Source organism: Anas platyrhynchos, chromosome 16, assembly GCF_047663525.1.
Source record: "Anas platyrhynchos isolate ZD024472 breed Pekin duck chromosome 16, IASCAAS_PekinDuck_T2T, whole genome shotgun sequence".
Taxonomy (NCBI): domain Eukaryota; kingdom Metazoa; phylum Chordata; class Aves; order Anseriformes; family Anatidae; genus Anas; species Anas platyrhynchos.
The window spans coordinates 2,595,823-2,614,833 of record NC_092602.1 but is presented as its reverse complement, the minus strand read 5'-3'; the positions used below and the strand labels follow the sequence as shown (position 1 = coordinate 2,614,833).

General features: G+C 51.4%; 2 protein-coding genes across 6 annotated transcripts; one reads left to right on the top strand and one right to left on the bottom strand.

Moving 5' to 3' along the window:
* Window positions 1-4,546: 4,546 nt before the first annotated feature.
* Window positions 4,547-7,666, bottom strand: LOC139998785 (uncharacterized). Its single transcript, XM_072024210.1, has 3 exons — window positions 7,510-7,666; window positions 7,146-7,318; window positions 4,547-6,264 (listed from the first exon to the last, which is right to left on the bottom strand). Exons 1-3 carry the CDS (start codon window positions 7,664-7,666, stop codon window positions 5,863-5,865), a joined length of 732 nt encoding a protein of 243 aa, XP_071880311.1. The 3' UTR covers window positions 4,547-5,862.
* B3GNT4 (UDP-GlcNAc:betaGal beta-1,3-N-acetylglucosaminyltransferase 4) lies at window positions 7,315-19,011 on the top strand. Of its 5 annotated transcripts, none has more exons than XR_011803713.1 (13): window positions 7,315-9,548; window positions 9,644-9,892; window positions 10,189-10,299; window positions 10,433-10,572; window positions 11,096-11,334; window positions 11,931-12,109; window positions 12,451-12,574; window positions 12,710-12,849; window positions 13,021-13,110; window positions 13,397-13,621; window positions 14,117-14,198; window positions 16,188-16,452; window positions 17,059-17,185. XR_011803713.1 is itself a non-coding variant. In XM_072024206.1 (13 exons), the coding sequence occupies exons 1-12, from the start codon at window positions 9,195-9,197 to the stop codon at window positions 16,340-16,342; spliced, it is 2,088 nt and encodes a 695-aa protein (XP_071880307.1). In that variant the 5' UTR covers window positions 7,315-9,194; the 3' UTR covers window positions 16,343-16,371; window positions 17,059-17,184. The 5 variants fall into 5 exon arrangements, 4 of the variants coding, with proteins under 4 accessions (XP_071880307.1, XP_038043164.2, XP_027325972.3 ...); XM_072024206.1 differs by having other exon boundaries at window positions 16,188-16,371; window positions 17,059-17,184; XM_038187236.2 differs by lacking the exons at window positions 7,315-9,548; window positions 9,644-9,892; window positions 10,189-10,299; ... (6 more) ...; window positions 13,397-13,621; window positions 14,117-14,198 and having other exon boundaries at window positions 16,240-16,371; window positions 17,059-19,011.

The following is a 19,011-nucleotide window of genomic DNA, read 5'->3' as shown; positions in this document are numbered from 1 at the left end:
CTGCTGGACTTTCTCAGAATATATGAGTGGTTTGTCTTTTCCCAGACATTGGCCACCAGGCTGTATTTGCTCTGTGCTGGGTTTTCCCTGTCTCACCAAAGCATTAGCCACATTAGCAAAAACTGAAAATTACCTTCTGTAGTCACCTCTGGTCCTCTTTAGTGATGCGTGTTAGGGACTGGGAAGGAACAGGCTGGCTACAGCACGACCTCCACAAGTCCACTTGTCTGCAGTGCTTAGATTTTTCTTCACCTAAGTAACACTGAGCTTGTTCTTCCACATTTTGCATGATGTTTTCCAAATGTATTGAGGTTCTGATGTGTTCCTAGAGTTAACAGATCCTGGTTGTTGATTATATTAAGCATAACAGTGCAAATGAGTTCTTGTGACAAAACGAAGCAGATAAAAATCTATTTATTTCTATGTCTGCTCTTAACTTACCAGCTAGTAATTCAAAGGTAGCTTTGGCCTTTATGCAAGAAAGACAAAACTCTTAAACTTTTAGGGACCACACCAATACTTTGAGCCCCGATGCTGTAATTTCTTACAGGCTTGGATTTGGGGCTCTTGGTTGAAATACTGCCTTGGATGGTGGGCTCTTACCGGGCAGCGCTAAGTTTGGATAACATGTTATTCCCATGGAAATGATGTCAGTGTTAGGCAGTGTTAGTGTAAGCTGCTTAAGTCCATTTAAAAAAAAAAATGAAACGTGTCATTAAAGTCAAAGGTGAAATGATGTTTTTTGTTTTTTTCTTGGTAGGATGCTACAGCTTTCTGCTTCAGCTGTCAACATTGGTGTTATATTGCATTTTCTTGGGTCTAGTGGAGGCAGCGCTCTAGTGAAAGTGAAAGGTAATAGTTGAGTGAAAAGAGGGATTTTATTTTAAAAGCATTGCTGAAGAGTTGATGCTCATTAATCTCACCTTTGTGACTGGTTGCTTTGACCTAATATAGCTCATAAGAAATTCTGATGAGTCAGGCCTGCGATTCTGGGAGAAGGCATAAGAATGTACAACAGTTTTCTTGCTTTGTTCGCACTTAATTTTTTTAATATCTCTACCTTGATCTCACACAAAGCACTTTGGTAGGAGAAGTTGGTGAAGATCAGTGCTATTTAAACAGCAGTAAAACAACGCTTTGGCCTGACTTCACTCTCAACCAAGCACACAAATGCTAGTGGTACTGCAGCGATGCTATCGAACCTCTCTGGGAGGAAGCTGTGGCTGCAGAGCACTGTTTCTTTATTACTGATTTTGTGGTGATTTCAGCGAGGCTGGTATAGCTGTAGCTGATACGCCAAAAGACAGTTACTGAAATGGCTTAGTTCTGTGGCTGATTCTGCTAATCCCTGAGCAGTACAAAAAGGAGACCTAGATTCGCTCTAAGCAAATTAATGCCAATTGAAATCACCACAATAAGGGAATTGGCACTTCAGTGGGAGAACAGCTCAGGACTAGCTTTACATGTACTGAAATCCCAAATATTTTCCTGTGAGTCTGTTGTAACCCAGCTCTGCCAGATTTTGCTTTCTCCCAGCACTGTTTGAATCTGGGGCAAAAGGAAAAGAACCCAGTGCTCACAAGATACTTTGGATATATGCATATGTATATTACTTATATATATATATATATATATTATATATATGTGTGTTTTTTTTACTTGTATTTACCCTTGGGAGCTTTTCTTTAGATACTCTCACCCATAAGCACTTTTTTCTCCTGAGTTTTACTCATTCTCAGGAGGTGTGCAGACAAAATACATACTTGGGTGGCAGGGAAGTTCCCTGTGTGTCAACACCGGAGTCCCTGTTATCATCCAGAGAGATGTTTCATATCTTCCTGTCTCAGAAGAAGGTGTATGCATCACAAACTCCAAGGCTTGAGCATCACAAAATGGAAACAGACCCACAAAACATTTGTCCATCACATCCCTAAGTCCTGCTGCCTGCCCTTCTGACATTTTTTACACAGCCTGTGTAAATAGGGTACCCCTTGGCAAGAAAGCTTTGCCGGTGACCACCTCACCATGACAGCAGAGATCAAAACATGGTGCAGGTGTATCCCCAAGTTAGTTTGCCCCAGGGCTGAGGAAGATTCACCTGAGCTCTGGTGGCAGGATCCACCGTGGTTGTGATCACACTGTTCTGTCCGGGGCTGGCAGCACTGTCCTGGGATGAGCACCTTGCTCTCTGTTAATATTTGAGGCTTTTTTTGAGAGTATCTGGGCTTTTGAGCTCTCTGTCTGGGGCGTGGGCTAGAGAGGTCCTGAGAACCTCATGAGAAGAAAGCCACACAACCACATCTGCAGTGCAGCTAGGGGTGGCTCTCAGGTCTTCTCAACCGTGTAGTCCAAACTCAGTCATCCAACAGGTCACCCTAACTGCTCCATTTCCCTCCCTGTTCTGAAGCTGCCCGATCTTCTCCAAGCAGGGGGAAGAGTTTTCAAAAACAAAGCCTCTGCATCTGGCTGTGGTCGGCAGGGATTGACCATGTTGAGGCAGACAAAGGAAAAGCCAGTACCCGAGCAGCCAGATGGCCACACAGTGCTGACAAATTCCGGGCCTGTTTGCCATAAAGTGTGCAGAAATGAGTACAAAGCAGTCAGAAATGCTTTGGTGATACACTTGTGTCACAGTGCTTCAGCCGACCTGCAGCCACTCTTTCTGTCTCACCTCTGTATGCACTTCTGTCCTGTTCTCGCTCCTCAGAGGGGTGCTGGCCATAGCTTCCTGACCTCAGCCCTTTGAAGTTTGATGTTCTGGTACCCAGCTGCCTGCCCTGCTGCATCCCAAACACTTGTGGCAGCACGCTGTTCTTTCTCAAGCACAGAAGGAGAGCAGAGGCTTGCCACAGTTTTGCACAAGCCCGTGTCTCCCTGCTCCAAGCCTGCCCCCTGTGTGTGTGAGCTCACTCCTGAGGTGAGCTGAGTCTGCAGGGCTGACGCACACCTCTGTGCCTCCATGGGAAGAACAACTCTTCTTTTTTTGGGGTCAGTTTTCCTTCTCAATGACGTTAATTGGTACCAGCCATCTGACTCACTTTTTCGTCTTGTTTGACGTTCAGGCAAATGTTTCCCTTTCCAAGGAAAATGCTTTTGTATAAGAGTTACATACTCAGAAGGTGAAAGAAAAGGCGCGCATGAGACACAAAACCACAAGGAGTGGCCCTGTATAATCCTCTGATTCAGCAAGGTTTAGGTGGTTTGTATCAGCCACTGGAAATGGTGATGTTGAAGCGCTCAGGATTTACACGTCTGCCTGCTTGCAGTGGTTGGTTGACCCCACCTGATGAGGTCAGCAGATGCCACTTCTGCTCTGGGGATAAGCACATCCCTTGTGATCCTTTTGCATTCCCTCTTCCTCTACTCAACATCAAGGGTGTGAGGTTGGAATTGCACCTCTTGGCCCTTGGGGAAACTGGTAGACCTTGAACTAAGCGGGTTAATTTGAGAGAGTGCCAGAGCTGCTGGTGTCCCTCTGCTTCTCATGGGTTGGCACTGAGCCTGGCAGGTGGCCTTCTGATGCAGAAGGTATCAGGAGCAAAGGAAACACCTTTGAACTGCACTTACCGTGCTTGCACAAAGCTCACACACAAGTCAGAGGTGGTTTATTAAAATGCTCTTTGAACTTGAGGTGTGCCAGGATGGCACCAACAGGAAGGAGAGCTGATGGTACCTGTGTCAATGTCAGAAACTAGAGCAGAGGTCTCAGATCTGCCTTCATCCTTTCTGCTACCACTGTGACATCTCCACGGTGGTGTCCCAGAGTGGTCCCATTTGGGAGGAATTCTTCCCTTGGCCCCAGCAGGGAGTTCCTCTTGGGAAGGTAGAGTGCTTTCCTGAGAGCACCCAGAGTGGTTGGTGCTTTTTGGGGACTGACAGTGGCTCAGTTATCAAGAGGTAACTCTCTTCCCAGGGAAGTCTGGGGAAAACAGGACCAGATCTGCAGCAACTCTTGTTGTTTTAAAGACAACTCTTCCACTAGAGTCCATAAAGACCCTGGGCTCTGCCTCCTGTTGCTCACAACTCATCAGCATCCAGACATTCGGCAGGGCCAAACACCTTCCCTGCAGCTCCCCTGCAAGTGCTCAGCACCCGGTTCACTATGCCAGGGGAGGATACAGGTAAGCCTCTTGTAAAAAAATAAAGGCCCAGCTTCGCGCCCTCACCTCCTGCTATAGAAGATGCTTCACCAGAACAAAGGGGCCAGGCGTGGCCATGGACTGGGAGGAGAAAGAGCTGCATCAGCACCAATGGCACCGTGCTGAAGAACCACCCAAACAAAAGGGTAAGTCGCTTTCCTCCCTACTGCTTGCATTGAGAGGGTTTAAAGGACGATGGAGGAGGTGGGCTGGTACCACAGTCCCTTGCTCCAGTTCCTCTTGGGCTGTTGACACCTTTGCAGAGGAGGAGGAGCACTGGTGGCACTGGGGTGGAGGAGCTCAGTCCTGCTGCAGCTTCCTGGACGTTCAGAGCAGCAATCAGAGTGCTCCAGAGCAGGCAGTCCTGTGCTGGGCTGGACCACTGTCAGTGAAGGGATGGCAGCAGGGAGAGGAGCAATCCTGTACTTGCATTTTAAATAGGTGTTTCATGTGAAATTAATTTATATATACATTTATGTGTGTGTATATATAAATAATGTTAATTTCAGAATTGGTTCTAATGCTTACACTGGCTTGAAATTTGCATGGTGATTTGAACTGAACTCATTGCATTATTAACCTCCCCGTTATTGGGGATAATCGAGAGTTGATGCAAGAAAGGAAAAACAAGATGATGACAGGTCCTCTTGCTCCTAGGACATTTTGGTGCCTGCTCTGTTACCAGCTCCAGGAGCAGCAATTGACTCGGGCACCTTTTGGCATGTTGCTCTTGCCTGAGCTGATGGAGCGTCCTTCCAGCAGCGCTGCTGCTTCTGCTGAACCTAAGCCAGGCTCGAGGTGTGGTGCAGAGCTGCAATAATTCAGCCTTCACAAGCTAGGGCTGAAGAGAAAGCAATTTACCCACTGGCAGGTCCAAACTTAAGAAACCAACTGGGAGCAAAAGAAGTGAAAGTGCTGTGATCTTTTTGCATGTCTATCAGTAAAAAGTGGGTAGGAAAGGAGATGTGCTGTTTGTAATGTCTTTATCACAATGACCAGAAACAACAAGTTCAATTTTCTGTTTAACAAAGCATTAGTTTTCCAATGCAAAAAGACTGTAAAAAAAATTTACATAATAATAATAAAAAAATCACCAGTAGCAGTTTTATTTAATATAATTTTAATTAAATGCCAGGTTTTGTCCAAATATATAGTGACAGAAGATGAGGAAAACTGTTCACCTAAGTAGTAAATACATCATTCATCTCTTTTAACATTAAAATATATAAATTAAAAATCTGAATAAATATAGAACACAAAATTGCTTAAATAAATTTATAAAAATAAATGTATTCTATAAATTCATAAATACAATTTGCTAGTAATCAGAAGTACAAAATCCGTCTGCTGAAAATCAACTTCTCTTTTGGAAAATAATTACAAAAGAAAAATATAAATAACATGAAAATCACTGAAATCGTGCCTTCCTATTTGCTAATTGATATCGTGACTGGTCAATTAAATCACTCTGACTTAAATCAGTGCATCCTTTTGATATACTGCTGCAAATAAAACATTATAAATATTTTTTATAATAAATAAAATCAATAACTTAAGACATTCATCTTTTAAATAGTAAACTAAACTAGAGTATATATTTATGATCTACAGGATAGTAAGCACATTATTAACGTTGTCCCTGGCATCAAACTGGTCACAAGTACTGCTAGGTACGTTCAGCCAAAGCTCTCGTATCCTACAGTTACTGTTCCAGCTTGGCATATTACATTCCTACTGCAGAGTATATTTTTGTTGCATTTTGCATAAATTGCTCATATTTCTGTAAAACCAGCCAGGTGTACCTCATCTTCTTTGCTGCTTTCATCCCCCCGAACTGCTCGCAGACCTTCTGTGGAAGATCCTTGCTCCTGCAGGTGTAAGGCACCTCCCGTTCGGTCATCGTCACGTTTAGCTGGATGACACTTGCGTTCAAAGCCTGGGTGAAATTCTTCCCACAGATTGCTTCCGGATCATTTCGTATGGTTTGCAAAATATTGTAGAAAACGTGCATGCAGCAACCTGCATCCAGAGGTGGGCATTCGGGTATTTTCTTCACCATTGCTCTGACTTGGAGGTCAGCAGTTAGCCAGCTTATGGTTCTCGGTGTTACATTGCTGCATGCGTTCTGCAGGGGAGGAAGAGGAGAGAGAAATCGTTAAATCTTTTGGTTTACGTCTGTCCTGGTAGTTTCCACATGAGACTGTCTAGGAGCGTACACACCTATTTTTCAGCTTGCGTCTGCTTGAGGTTTTTTTGTTATTGTTCACTGGCTGTATTAACACCTACGCTCCTTTATCAAGCAACTATTATATACTATCTGTGGCTATGATTGCGCAGCACTTTCTGTCTTAATAACCTGCTTGGCATTGTTTTCAGCTTTCCTGAGTCTTTTTTGTTTTTAACCATATAGGTAAAATTTACTCACGTAACACATTTGCTGTGACCAGAACAAACCTGTTTCAGAAGAAATGGTTTTGATTTCAAGAATGAATTCAGGGGAAATGCTTTATACTGATTTTTATCAGCGTTTTCTTGGGAACACGTTCCCAGGCATTGAAATTTGCCTATGGTATTGACTTTCAGATTCAGTGAACATTCTGCTGTCTCCAAGGAAATGCAAGGCTGAGCAGGATTTTCTGCAGAAGTGCTCCTGACTGCTCTAGCATTAAGGTCAGACTGAAGAGGAAGCCAGTTCTCTCCATCTTTCCAGTGATCTGACTGGTGTCACCCCAAAAGCTGCCTGCTTCAAGCTCAACGTGACTCAGGAAACAAAGAAAAATGCGTGAGACCACAGTTGGCACACCCAAGCTGTCCTAGACATTGCTCCAACTCTGTCCTAAAATAAGACAACGCAAAGGCTTTCCTTCTGTATGGAATACAGAGAGGTGCCTCTTTGAGGTTCTAACCCAACTATTTCTTTTCTGATGGTCTTCCTAGTATTTCGTAACTAAATCAACAGATTCATTCCCAGACACAGGCCCAGCAAATGCAAAATATTACACTTACGTAGTTTTTAAACAAGGTAGTTGCTTGCTTTTCTAGCACTAGGAAGGGCCTTATTCTGGAAGTAGAATGCCTCTGCCTCTGTCCTGTAGTAGTTTTGCCATCTTCGGATGTTGGTGCCAAGGAGACCAAAGGAGCCAGTGAGCAGAAGAGGAAGATTACAAATCTGGTGATTTCTGCATTCAAATGAAGAAAAGAAAAAAAAAAAATAATACAGTGAGTACAGCCTCAGGCATCTACGCCGTTTTTGCAAAACTTCCTGGTTCTGTGCAGCGTGCTGACTTTCTAAAGCAGAGAGATTTGAGCGGCTGAGCTAATGACGAGCATCAACCAACGCAACCTTACGGCACGTCCAAGTGGCACCCACCTGTCTGGCGTTTCATGGCGGGCTCAGGCGGCGGCTGGCTTGGCCGAAAGCTGGTGGGATGTCGGCGTTCAGGCTGCTTGGTGGCTGGAGTGCTGCAGCTGGGGACAGCCGAGCTGCGTTTAAGTACAGCGGGGTTTTGCGTCAGTGGCTCCCCCATGTTCTCCTGCAGATGATGGTGTGGGATTTTTTTTCTTTTTTGAAAGATTACATCAAAAATTGGTTCAAATGCGTCGTCACTGATTGTGATCTAGCGTGCAGTTTCAAACTGACACAGATGGTGTCCCACATCGTCTATTTGACTGGGAGTGCAGGACTCTTGGCTTAGCCATCCCATCTAAATCCCTGGGAGCTCCAAAATGTAGGACTTAGAACATGAATTGTGTTTTTTGTGGTTTTTGTATTTTTTCCAAGCATGATGGAGCACGTAAGCACGCACCTGGGTTGTTGAAGCCAGCAACCATCTCCTGCAGGGGCCAGTGTAAGAGTGGGCTAATGGCAGTGGAAAAGCCACAAGAGGCTTCCAGATGAGCATATGTATCCCTCTGCTGGATCTCTGTAAGACCATCCCACTGGTGTAACACCCAGTGCACCCCATCAGCGGATGTCCAGGATCCACCTCCTCAGCTCTCACCCTTCTCTAACTCTGCCGAACTTGTTTTCTCTGTGTCCAGTTGCTAAAAGGAGATTCTCATACACAGCAAAACAGAGAAAAAATGTTCCTGGGACTCAGAATTATTTGGGGGTATCACGGAGAGAGGTGTTTCTTTGTGCAGGGTGCTCTTTCAGACAATGGTGAGTACGGACAGCTCCTTCCAGGTAGAAGAACCGTGCTGAAGGAGTGCTTGTTCGGAAGCACTGAAGAGCAGAGGGATGCAGCTGCTTAGAACCCCACCGTGTGCTACGAGGTGTGTGGATGACATGAGTTTGCACATGTAGGCACACGTTGGGCACCAGGCACTGCCCGTCCCCTTCCAGCCCTGCCACCCATCGCAGTGGGGATCACTCCTGGACTGTCCCTGCCACTACAGCAGTACAGGAGAAGCTTTCAGCTCGGCTTTTCCCCAGAATAAAATTCAGCCGCTGGCAATGCTGTTTTAAAGAATTTCCGAAAGTTTGACTTAATTTTCTGCCGAACCGAGGGTAGCGGCTTGCCTGGTTATTCCACTTTGAGCCATGCCGCTATCTCTTGGCGTGTGCATGCTCCGCACATCCTTTCCTATCTGTGCAGCTGCAATAAGCTGCCGAGCTGATAAGGGAGCAGATCAGTATCCGTCCTGCAAAACCCAGCGCGAGTGGAAGTTCAGTGTTCCACCACGCAACCACCAGACACCACAGAGCATCTGCAATTTACTTGGTGAAGTTCTGCTGACACGAGCTGCTCTGCAAGCTCCCTAAAGTGGAATTTGTCGCTATCATCTCCACACCTATCGCTGGAAAAAACAGATAAACCCCTGAGTGGGGAGACCTGGGTCTGACCTCAGACAGCGCTGGGGCTTTTGCCCCTGGGCTCAGTGACTTTTTCCAAGAGCGGGCGCTGGTACTTTTAGCTTTGAACTTTGTTTTCCGATGGTCTTGCGGTGCTGTGGCAGCGGTGCCCTCTGCACCAACAATCGGGGTGCTTTTACTGAGCACATGACTGCTTCCTCCCTGAAACTCGAGTGACTCTCAAGATGTAGATAAGTGAAATGGCAAACGCTGTGCTGCAGGTCCTTGGCCAGGGGACGGGGCTGATGCTGCACCTTGTAAATGCCGCCCACTCTTTCCCTGGTGGGGAGCAGCCTTCAGATCCCAGAGGGAGACCGGTAAAAGCCTGGGATTTATTCCTAACCTGCAGTCCCATCCCACGCCCCCTTCACGGCCCCACAGAGCCCGGTCCCCAGGGCATCGCGTCCCCGCCATCTCCTAGCGACAGGGACGGGTGCCAAGAGCCAGAGAATTCCTGGATGGCGGTGCCTGGGCCCCGCAGCCTCTCGGCTGCTTTTCGGGAGCACCTGCGGCTCCTGGGCCTGCGGGACTTCCCCTGCGGCCTTGGCAGCTGGGTAGGGGCTGGGGGGCACAGTGGGACGGGGAGGGCTCCACAGAGGGCAGGGGGTCTGTGGGGTGCTCACTGCCTCTCCCCTCTCCCTCTCCGCAGAACAAGTCCCGCTTCAGCGCACGCACGAGCCCCTCGGGGCAGGAGGAGGATGAGGACCTGCCGCTGGGCGAGGAGAGCCCCCAGGCTCTGATGGAGCTGCTGAGAGACCCGCACAGCCCCTGGGCCCTGCCACCAGGCTGCAGCCCCCAGGACCAGCAGCTGCGGGATATGGCTGTGCAGGTACCCCAGCTTGTCAGTGGCACCCGCGTCCTCCAGGTCTTCAGGTCCCTGCGGATCGTCGGCAAGGACGTAAGTGCAGGCTGGCAGGCAGGGACGGGCTGGTGCCCACAGAGCTGCCCATCTCCAGGCCACAAATACACATCTGCTGAGGGGGAAAACATCCTGGGAAAAGTTTCCCCAACCCAGGGTCTTCCCAGGTGCTGCTATTGCAGCAGGGATCGAGCTGCTGGCAGCCCCACTCGGTGTGTTACACTGATCCGTGCTACACGTACATCACATGGATCAACACCACATCTCTGCGTCACCTTGACCCACATGACACGAGGTGGTTCAAGGTCACGGTGGCCAAACACAGCTCTTCGTAGGTAGAGGAAATCGACGAGGATCTGCTGCAGTTACAGCACCTGGAGGAGCTGATACTCTGTGCCAACCAGATCAGCAGGGTAACCTCGGCCAACCTGCCCCGGACACTGAAGGTGGGTGAGCAGAGCCTTGTGTCAGTGGGATCGGAAAGAGATCCCATGAAAACTGCACAAGCTGAGCAGCTCGAGGGTGTGCCAGGAACTGCTCATTGCAAAGGGTGTTTGTTGTTCCCTCTGTCCTGGGCAGGTCCTGGAGCTCTGCTGCAACGCTGTGGCTGATCTTCAGGAGCTGTGCTCTCAGCCCCCTCCGCAGCTGCAGCACCTGGGGCTGGGGTACAACAGGCTGTGCGGCCCCTCGCAGGACAAGTACCTCAATGCGGACTTCTGGTAATGCCACAGGCTAGCTACTGGGAGGTGGGCAGATGGGGACAGATGCCCCCAAGCCATCGAGATGCCCTGCATTAAGAAATTGCAGCCCTTCAGCAGGGTGTTTTTTTTTTTTTTTTCTCTGCCTCCAACACCCCATCAGTGCAGCGTGGCTTGTCTCGGTTTGCTGCCTTCTGTCTCACACTTTGATGTAAGCTTGTTGGGGCAGGGTCTGGCTTTGCTCTTCCCAGTCCCTGCTGGTAGTCTTCCCTGGGGAAGGGGGTAAAGCTTAGGCTGTATCACTGAAGGATGCAGTGGGGTAATTAATGGATGCTAAAGAAAAAAAAGGTTTTGAGTTATGGGGCAGGCTGGCAATGGACTATGTGAGATTATGCTTTCGGATTCCCCACTTTCACACAATTTGTGCCACTGCAGGTTGTTGTGCTGAGGAATCAGGATTTCTGTTTCTTTTCTCGACTCAGGGCAGCAGTGCCCTCAGCTGGACGTCGTTTGCCTGCCCTTACTGCTGGATTCTCTCTTTCAGGCCAAATCTCGTCTCCCTTGACCTGAGCTTTAACAACTTAACAGAGCTGCTGGAGCTGGTCTCCCAGCTCTCCAGTCTGCAGAAGCTCCGGGTCCTGGTGCTCCAAGGGAACCCTCTGGCTCTCATTCCTGCTTACAGAGGCTTTGTTGTGGACGGCCTGCCCCAGCTGTCCGTCCTGGACGACATCCACATAGAGCCTGACGAGAGGCACCAGTTCCGTGGTTTGGCAAGGCAGCCAGGTGAGGCAGGCAGGGGACCCTGCAGCAGCACGTCTATAATCGAGGTGGTTTTAGCCTTAATCAGGTCCAAAGGTTGCAGGAACAACCCAACCCTGTCCCTGTAGCTCTGGCTTGGTGTCACGGCCTGCCCCGTCTTTGTTTGCCAGACACAGTCTGGTTTCATGCTGTGTGTTTCCCTCTTGAGCTGCTGAAAGAGGAACATCTCTGCTGACATTCCTGAACATCTGGGAAGATGCTGACGTGTGCTGCAGTGCCAGCACAAAGTGGTGCCTGCTCCAAAGTGTGACACATCCTAGTCTGGGACAAGATCCCAGGGCCTTGGGGGCACCAGGTTGAGGGAAGCCCCTCTTGGTGACCCCCCTTCAATGAATTTATGCACTGAGTGTGCTTTATTGAGTCGAAAATATTAACGAGGGAGGCAAAGGAACCAAGCCAGTTGTTTGCATGGCTTTGGAGTGACCCCATGTGGCTATGGCTTGTCACAGCACTTGCAAAGGATGGCAGGGAGGGATGCTGGGTGGTGGGACTTGGCATCCTGGAGGTTTCCTCTTGCTCCGTGCCTTCCTTGCTCCTCAGCAGGATTGTCTTCCTTTTAGAGCTGATAAGAAGTGAAGCACAAGTGGTTGTGAGCATTGGGAAGATCAAGGGAGTTCCTGATCCCAGCACTCTCCAGGAACTGGAGGTTGACACCAAGGCAGCGGCGATCACCTACAGCTACTGCGTGACCTACGAGTTCGCAGAGGGAGAGGAGGTGGAGGACGGTGGCAGCGCTGAGGTTGGTGTTTAACTGAGCTCCTGAAAACAGGAGGCTCTGGCAGGCCACAGCAAGGGGGACTTCACCTCCAGGCCAGGGACAAATTCCTGTGTGGCCAAGTCTGGCAGCACCCGTCTCTGCTGGCCGTGTTCCCTGTCCCTCTGGGTAGTCCAACGCTGCTCTGCACATGGGAGTGCATCTCTGGCCCTCCTGCAGGTGCCACCATGCAGCTCGCCTTGCTCTGTCCCTTCTCCTGATGACCAGGATGGGTTGGGGAATGGGATTTCAGAGGCAGTGCTGCTCCTAGGCCTGGTGCAGACACAGCCAGACGTGCCATGCCAGGTGATTCCTCTCTGTTCCAGGTAACAACAATTCATCAGAGTCCTGCGGTGGCCACCCTGGGTGTGGACTGCTCTGCAAGGGACATGGGGGAAACAAAGGGCCAGCAGGAGTCTGCAGCCATGGAGGAGCCCACGGCACATGCTGGTAATGAGGAATTATCAATCCTCCATCCTACTGGTCAGGGCAGACTCATGATGGGTAACAAACTGGCACCAGTCTTATCCTCTCCCCAGAAAGAAAAGGTCACCTCAATTTTTTTAATTTTTTTTTCCTGCGCAGCACATTTGTTTGTCACCCCTGGAAAACCCTGGGCAGACACCATTGACTGCAGCTACAGGAAGGAGCACACTGCCAAGGACTTGGTGGGGCTGAAGGGCTACCTGGCGGCTGGAACGATCGTCTCAGTGGTAGAGGAGAAGGTGAGTGTGTGGCAGGGCCAGATGAAAGGGGCAGGGAGAGAAAATAGCTGCTGGGGGGGGGGCAGCAGTGGCACCTCACTCCCTCTGGGAGGCACTCTGGGATGGAGGTGGCCCCAGGCCAGGTCCTTGGGTGTCCCAGTCCCTGCAGCGCCAGCTCCTCTCTCCTGGCAGGTACTCTCGTGGCCTGTTGATGCTGACTCAGAAGAAGGTGCAGTAACAAACAAGAAGGCAGGACAGGGATTAAAGAAAGATGGTGGCAAGGTAGGATGCCAGGAGGGAACAATGTCCAAAAACCTTCTGAGCTACAACAATAGTGATGGGGCAAGGAGGGACCTTCTCCTGTGCCAGTTTTGGGTGTCAGGGAGTATTTCTCCATCCCAGACCTCTAGACAAATTCCTCCCTGCTGTGGGAGGAGGGCAGCAGCTGTTTTACACACCCCTCAGGCTGGATACAGAGGTGGGCGAGTGGCTGGGCCCAGGTTACCTGCTGCCTGATAAAGGGGCCCCAACCCTCAGCTGACACTGATCCCATACCGGTGCTCTGCAGGGTCCCGTGCCCAAGGACAAGCAGAAGCAGAAGCAGCAGGAGAAGAAGAAGAAGAAGCAGCCGTGTGAACTCCGCAGCGACCCACCCATTCGGAGGACCCTGGGCTCTAGGAGAGTGAGCCTGGAGGCCCTGCTGGCCACTGAGGACCTGGTGGCAACTGTGTGTGACTTTGGGATCCTCATCACCGAGCGGCCGCTGCAGCCACCGAGTCTGGAGGAGAAAGTGGTAAGGAGCATGTCCTGGGGCAGGGCGGTGGGGACGGGCTGCTGGGGAGGGGTTTCAGCACATCCTGCCCTGCTCATCCGTCCCTCAGTTCCCTCTCCAAAAAATGGGGCTGAAATAGCCCTGCTGGAGCACCACCCACCACTGCTGGCATTGTTATTTGAAATTGGCATTATCAGTAAGTGCTGCTACTTTTTGTGGGCTTATGGTAAGAAAATAGGTGAGTTTATCTTAATTTCCAAGAATGTGAAAGCAACCCCTCACGCTTCCACTGATCCTCTCAGCATGGCAACGTGCACCAGCTGTCCTGACACTTTGTGTTTCCTGGAGTCTCTTCTCTTCTCTGGGCAGCCCCTCTGCTGTGCTCCCGCTTCCTGTCACCACTTTCTTTGGCCCGTTAAATCCTGGTGCCAACCCAGGCGGTGATGACTGTCACAGGACTGAATGTGGGCACTGAATTTCAACACCGCCTGAGTGTGGAAACGTCTCTCTCCACAGGACAAGAAAAAAGGCAAAGAGAAGAGCAAAAAACTGAAAGCAGAAAGTCAGGCCAGCCGGAAAACCACAGCGTCTGCCAAAGGTGAGAGAGCTGGAGCTGGCTGGGCAGAGAGCAGCGTGTGCAAGAGCAAACACCAACGGTGCCCAGCCCGGAGGCAGCCGCAGGTTCCCTGCCACCCTGCCAGCTCTGCCACACAGGACGCTTACTCACATCCTGAGCTTGGGGCTCTGAATGCTGTCATTGAGGCTGTGGGGGTTGTAGGGCCAGGCACACGCCCTGGTACACACATCGTGGTGTGGGCAGCTGTCTGGGGTCCATAATAAGGTCCTCATCCATCTCCAGGTACTTTGAGGAGGGGATCGGTGGGCTTTCCAGCTCTGAGCCCAGGTGCTCAGCCTGCCCAGGAACAGACCCCACTGCTGCCACCCCTGCAGACACCACCCCAGCCCCTAACAGGCATCCCCTGCCGCCCAGCACGGAGCTCAGGCTTTGCTCTGTCAGCACCATTGTTTAAGCCACTTGCGGACAGAGCTCGCCCTTCCTCTTGCAGGTTATTTTTCCAGCACTCTTGTTTTGACTACAAAAATAACAGTGCCAGCGCGCCAGAGGGGTAATGCAAGAGCAGGAGGAAGTGGGGGAGGTGGCTCAAGGCGATGCCAAAAGTTGCTCAGGGGTTGAGGACAGCATGGAACGGGCTAGGCCCCTCTCCCCAGCACCACCGGGAGCTCTCAGAGGAGCCCCGTGTCCCTGCTCTGGCCTCAGGTTGAGTTGCTAATTTAACAGTGCAATTAACCCCCCTTCCCCAAGAGCTCTGGCTGTTTTCTGTGCACCCTCACCCTGTCCACGGGAAGGACTTCAGACCCTGCAGTCCTATGCTGGCTGTGCTCGAGGAAGCCTGCTGGCCTTCCAGCTACCCAAAAAGAAGAAGAAACTCCTTGGGTTATCACAGCGTTTGTTCCCCACCACGAGATGCTGATTTGCAGTGCATGCTCAGCAGCTGCTGAAGCAGGGAGCTGCTGTCCTACAACCGCCTAGTGCTTTTTTCTTCCTTTCCACCCCAGTGCCTGTGGTCAGTGTGTGTGTAGCAGCTCTTCTCTCTATCTTATCCCCCCCCTTCTGCTGGGGGCTGTGTGGCTGAGCATGGCGTTGGGTGCACAGAAAACAGCTGCCGCCACAGAAAACCCCAAGTAGTCAGCGACTCGAGTTCAGCTTGGCCCTCCCGGCCCCCTCTTGCAGGTGGGGGATGACAGCCACAGCCTCAGCCTGCAGCACAGCAAGGTCTCAGGGTGCATCTCTCAAAAGACACGTCAAAAATCTGCCCCACGGTTTGCTACACCCAATACCAGCAGCATCCCGTGGCAGCATGCTGTGCTGTGACTCATGAGTCTCACACACAGCCCGACCACAGCCAGGGAGGCGAGAGCGGCCGTGGGGGCTGGTGGGCCACTCAATTGTCACCGCAGCACGCAGGTAGCATCTTCCTGTGTCACCAAAGCGTGCTCTGGTCCTTCGGTGCTCGCTCTCCGTTCCCCTGGAGCTGCAGCAGCGGCTGCACCGCGGGGCACCGGGGACGCTCCCGGCCCTTGCAGCCGGGAGCTGAGGCTGATTTGCATCCCTCCGTCGGCAAATGCACACAAATAATAAGTGCTCTCAGGGAAATCGGGATCCCTTCCAGGCGGCTCAAAGGGGAAAGGCAGCAAGCTTTGTCTCGAGCAAACAATTCGCCCAGACATTGAAGGATGCCTTCGGAAGTAGTCTCACATAGGTCTCCTTTACCTCGCGCTTGATTTTCCAGGATCCTTGGAATGATTTATGCCTGCATCGTTCTTTTTTCTTGGAAATTACAGGGCAATTTCACTACAAAAAGCAAAATTGCACCCAGATTGATTAACTGCTTAAAGATTGGGCTTAAAGAAGAAGCTGGGCTTACCACCCTAACTCATTTTCAAGTGGATTTTCCTTTAGGGCCCGGCAGTCGGTGCTAACGTGGTGGGCACAGCCCCCTGCATGCAGCTGCTTTTCGGGCGATTTATCCTACAAAGTCCAAGGCTGATTTACCACTTTCTCCAGGAAAAAGAAAAAACAAAGACTCCACTGAGCCGGAGGAGGGCCGAGGGCTTGAGGCAGTGCCGCTGACAGTGGAATTCCAGGTACAGCTGCTGCGGTGGCCCTCGGCTGCTGCTCAGAGCCCGTGGAGCACGGTGGCCGTGGACAAGGCTCCCTAAGGCGGCCGTGGCTGGAGCGAGTGACGGAGGTCAGTGAAATAAAGCCCACGGGGACACTGCTCGGCTGCCGGGGCTGCTAAATCGCCAGGGCCGTGGGATGGAGCTCAGTGGTGGGTGTGCAATGTACTGGGGGGACTGGGGGTGCAGGGAGTGGGAATTGGGGGTGCAGTACGCAGGGGGAGGGATTGGGGTGCAGCATGGGGGGGGATTGGGGGTGCAGTGTGCTGTGGGGGGGGTGAACTGGGGGTGTAATGTGCTGTGTGCGTTGGGGATTTGGGGGTGCAATGTGCAGTGCGTGCAGGGGAATTGGGGGGTGCAACTTGCAGCAGGTGGGGGGCAATTGGGGCTGCACCGTGCGGAGGTAGAGTTGGGGATGCAGCGATCGAATCTGGGGCGGGGCCGGGCGGGGCGGCGGCAGCAGCGGGCAGCTGCCGGTGGGAGGAGGAGAAGAGGAGAGGAGAGAAGGAGCCCGGCGTGGCCAGCGCTGCCCGGCTCCCGGCTGGGCTCTGCCCCCGGGGCTGGCTCCGGAGCCCGGCCCCGCGCTCCCGTCCTCGCCGGGACCCGCAGCGGTGAGACGCGCCCCAAAACCGCGTTGGGGACGGGGTGGGGGGGAGCTCGGGGCTGCGCCTGGCCCCGCAGTGCCGGGAACGGGAGGTGGGAGCGTGCGGCTCTCGGTGATCACCGGCTTGTCCTTCTGTCCTTCTTCGTCCCCACAGGGCCTGGATCCCGCACGGGACATTGCGATGTATCCCAGGATTAAAAACCTGGCGCTTTATGCCTTGTCGGTCATGCTGCTGGCGTGTCTTTTTTACCTAAAGAGAGAGGCGAAGTTGGCAACGTCGTCAGCAGAGCAGAAAGTGGATGTAGCAAGTCGCAAACCCAAGTCTTTAGCTTTGGACAACGCCGAACCCAGTAAGTGTTTGCCGGACTTGACCCTCGCCAATTCTTCCCTCGCCCTCCCGGAGCTTCACCGCGTCTTCCTAACGTACAAGCACTGCCGGAACTTCTCAGCGCTGCTGAAGCCTTCCAGGTGCAGTAAGGACACGTTCCTCTTGCTGGCGATCAAGTCTCCCCCGATCAATATAGAGCGGCGGGTGGCGATCAGGAACACGTGGGGGAAGGAGGGCTCCATTGGTGGCAGGCACATCAGGCTGGTGTTCCTCCTCGGGCGCTCGGAGGCCAAAATCCAAGCGCAGCCCCTGCACCAGCTGCTGGCTTACGAAAGCCAGGAGTTTGATGACATCGTGCAGTGGGATTTTGCTGACAATTTCTTCAACTTGACCCTCAAGGAGCTGCATTTCCTCCGCTGGTTCATGGAGGACTGTTGGCATGCCAGGTTTGTGCTGAAGGGCGACGATGATGTCTTTGTCAACACTTACAATATTGTTGAGTTCCTCCAGGAGCTGGACCCTGAGCAGGATCTCTTTGTTGGGGACGTGATTGCCAACGCCCGGCCCATCAGGAACACCAAGGTGAAGTACTTCATTCCAGAGACCATGTACGGAGCCCCCTTCTATCCCCTCTATGCGGGCGGAGGGGGTTACGTGATGTCTAGAGCGACAGTGCGCCGACTCCAGAGCACCGCAGAGGACATGGAGCTCTTCCCAATAGATGATGTCTTTGTGGGAATGTGTCTGGCAAAGATGGCAGTGACCCCAAAGAACCATGCTGGCTTTAAGACTTTTGGGATCCAGAGACCTTTCAATCCTTTCGATCCGTGCTTGTACAAGGAACTGATGGTTGTGCACAAGCTAAACCCCACTGAGATGTGGATCATGTGGACGCTGGTGAAGGACGAGAGCATTCGGTGTGCAGTGTCAGTAACACACCCCTACAGAACCGGTTGGAAATGAAGCTCCTGATGAGCACAGCAGGATCTTGGCTGGTGACGGATACAGGGTGCTTAAACTAAAAATCAGGTTGTGGTAGAAATGTGTCCTCTACTAACAGGCTGTACGTGAGCCATAGGGTTTTGTTTGCAGTCAGTCTTTGTTGGTGGGTTACTGAATTGTCAGGGGAAGGGGACGGGGCTGGTAGCTTGGTGAGACGCGGCGCAGGGGACTCGGCTCGGTTCCTCCTGGCCACGCTGGGGCCCAGGGAGCTCACAGCTGCTGCAGGTAACGTGAATGAGGTGCTACCTCCTGTGGAGATTCTGCAACACTGAGGCTGGTGTCGGACTGCCAGCCTAATCCGGTCTCTCCTGGGAAAGGTAATGATGACTAACAAGTGACGGAGCACTTTAAATTATTTCTAACCTTTTTAGTCAAGGCAATGGTAGAAGAAAGGCCGGTGTATACTGCTGCATCTGCTGCGGTGCAGCTCCATTGTCCCAGGCCAGCAATCCCACAGGTCCTGTGGGGCAGCAGGAGAAAAGGAATGGAGTGTGGGGAAAAGCCTTAAAATGTATTGCCTTAACAGCACAGTAATCCGAGGGATTGGGCTCCAATTTAAGCCCTTTGGATTTTACAGAAAGTTACTACAAGTTTACTTGCACTAGAAGCTTTTGCACAAACAATTTCTGATCTAGTCTGAGCAGAAATATGTCCTGAGAGGTAGTTAAGTCCCAGTGGCTGCAGCTTTTCATGCTGTGTGGGAGGTGTTTGGGGTTTATTTGCTTCGTTTGCTTGTTTTCATTGGGTATAAATAAAATACAGTTCTGAAAGTATTCA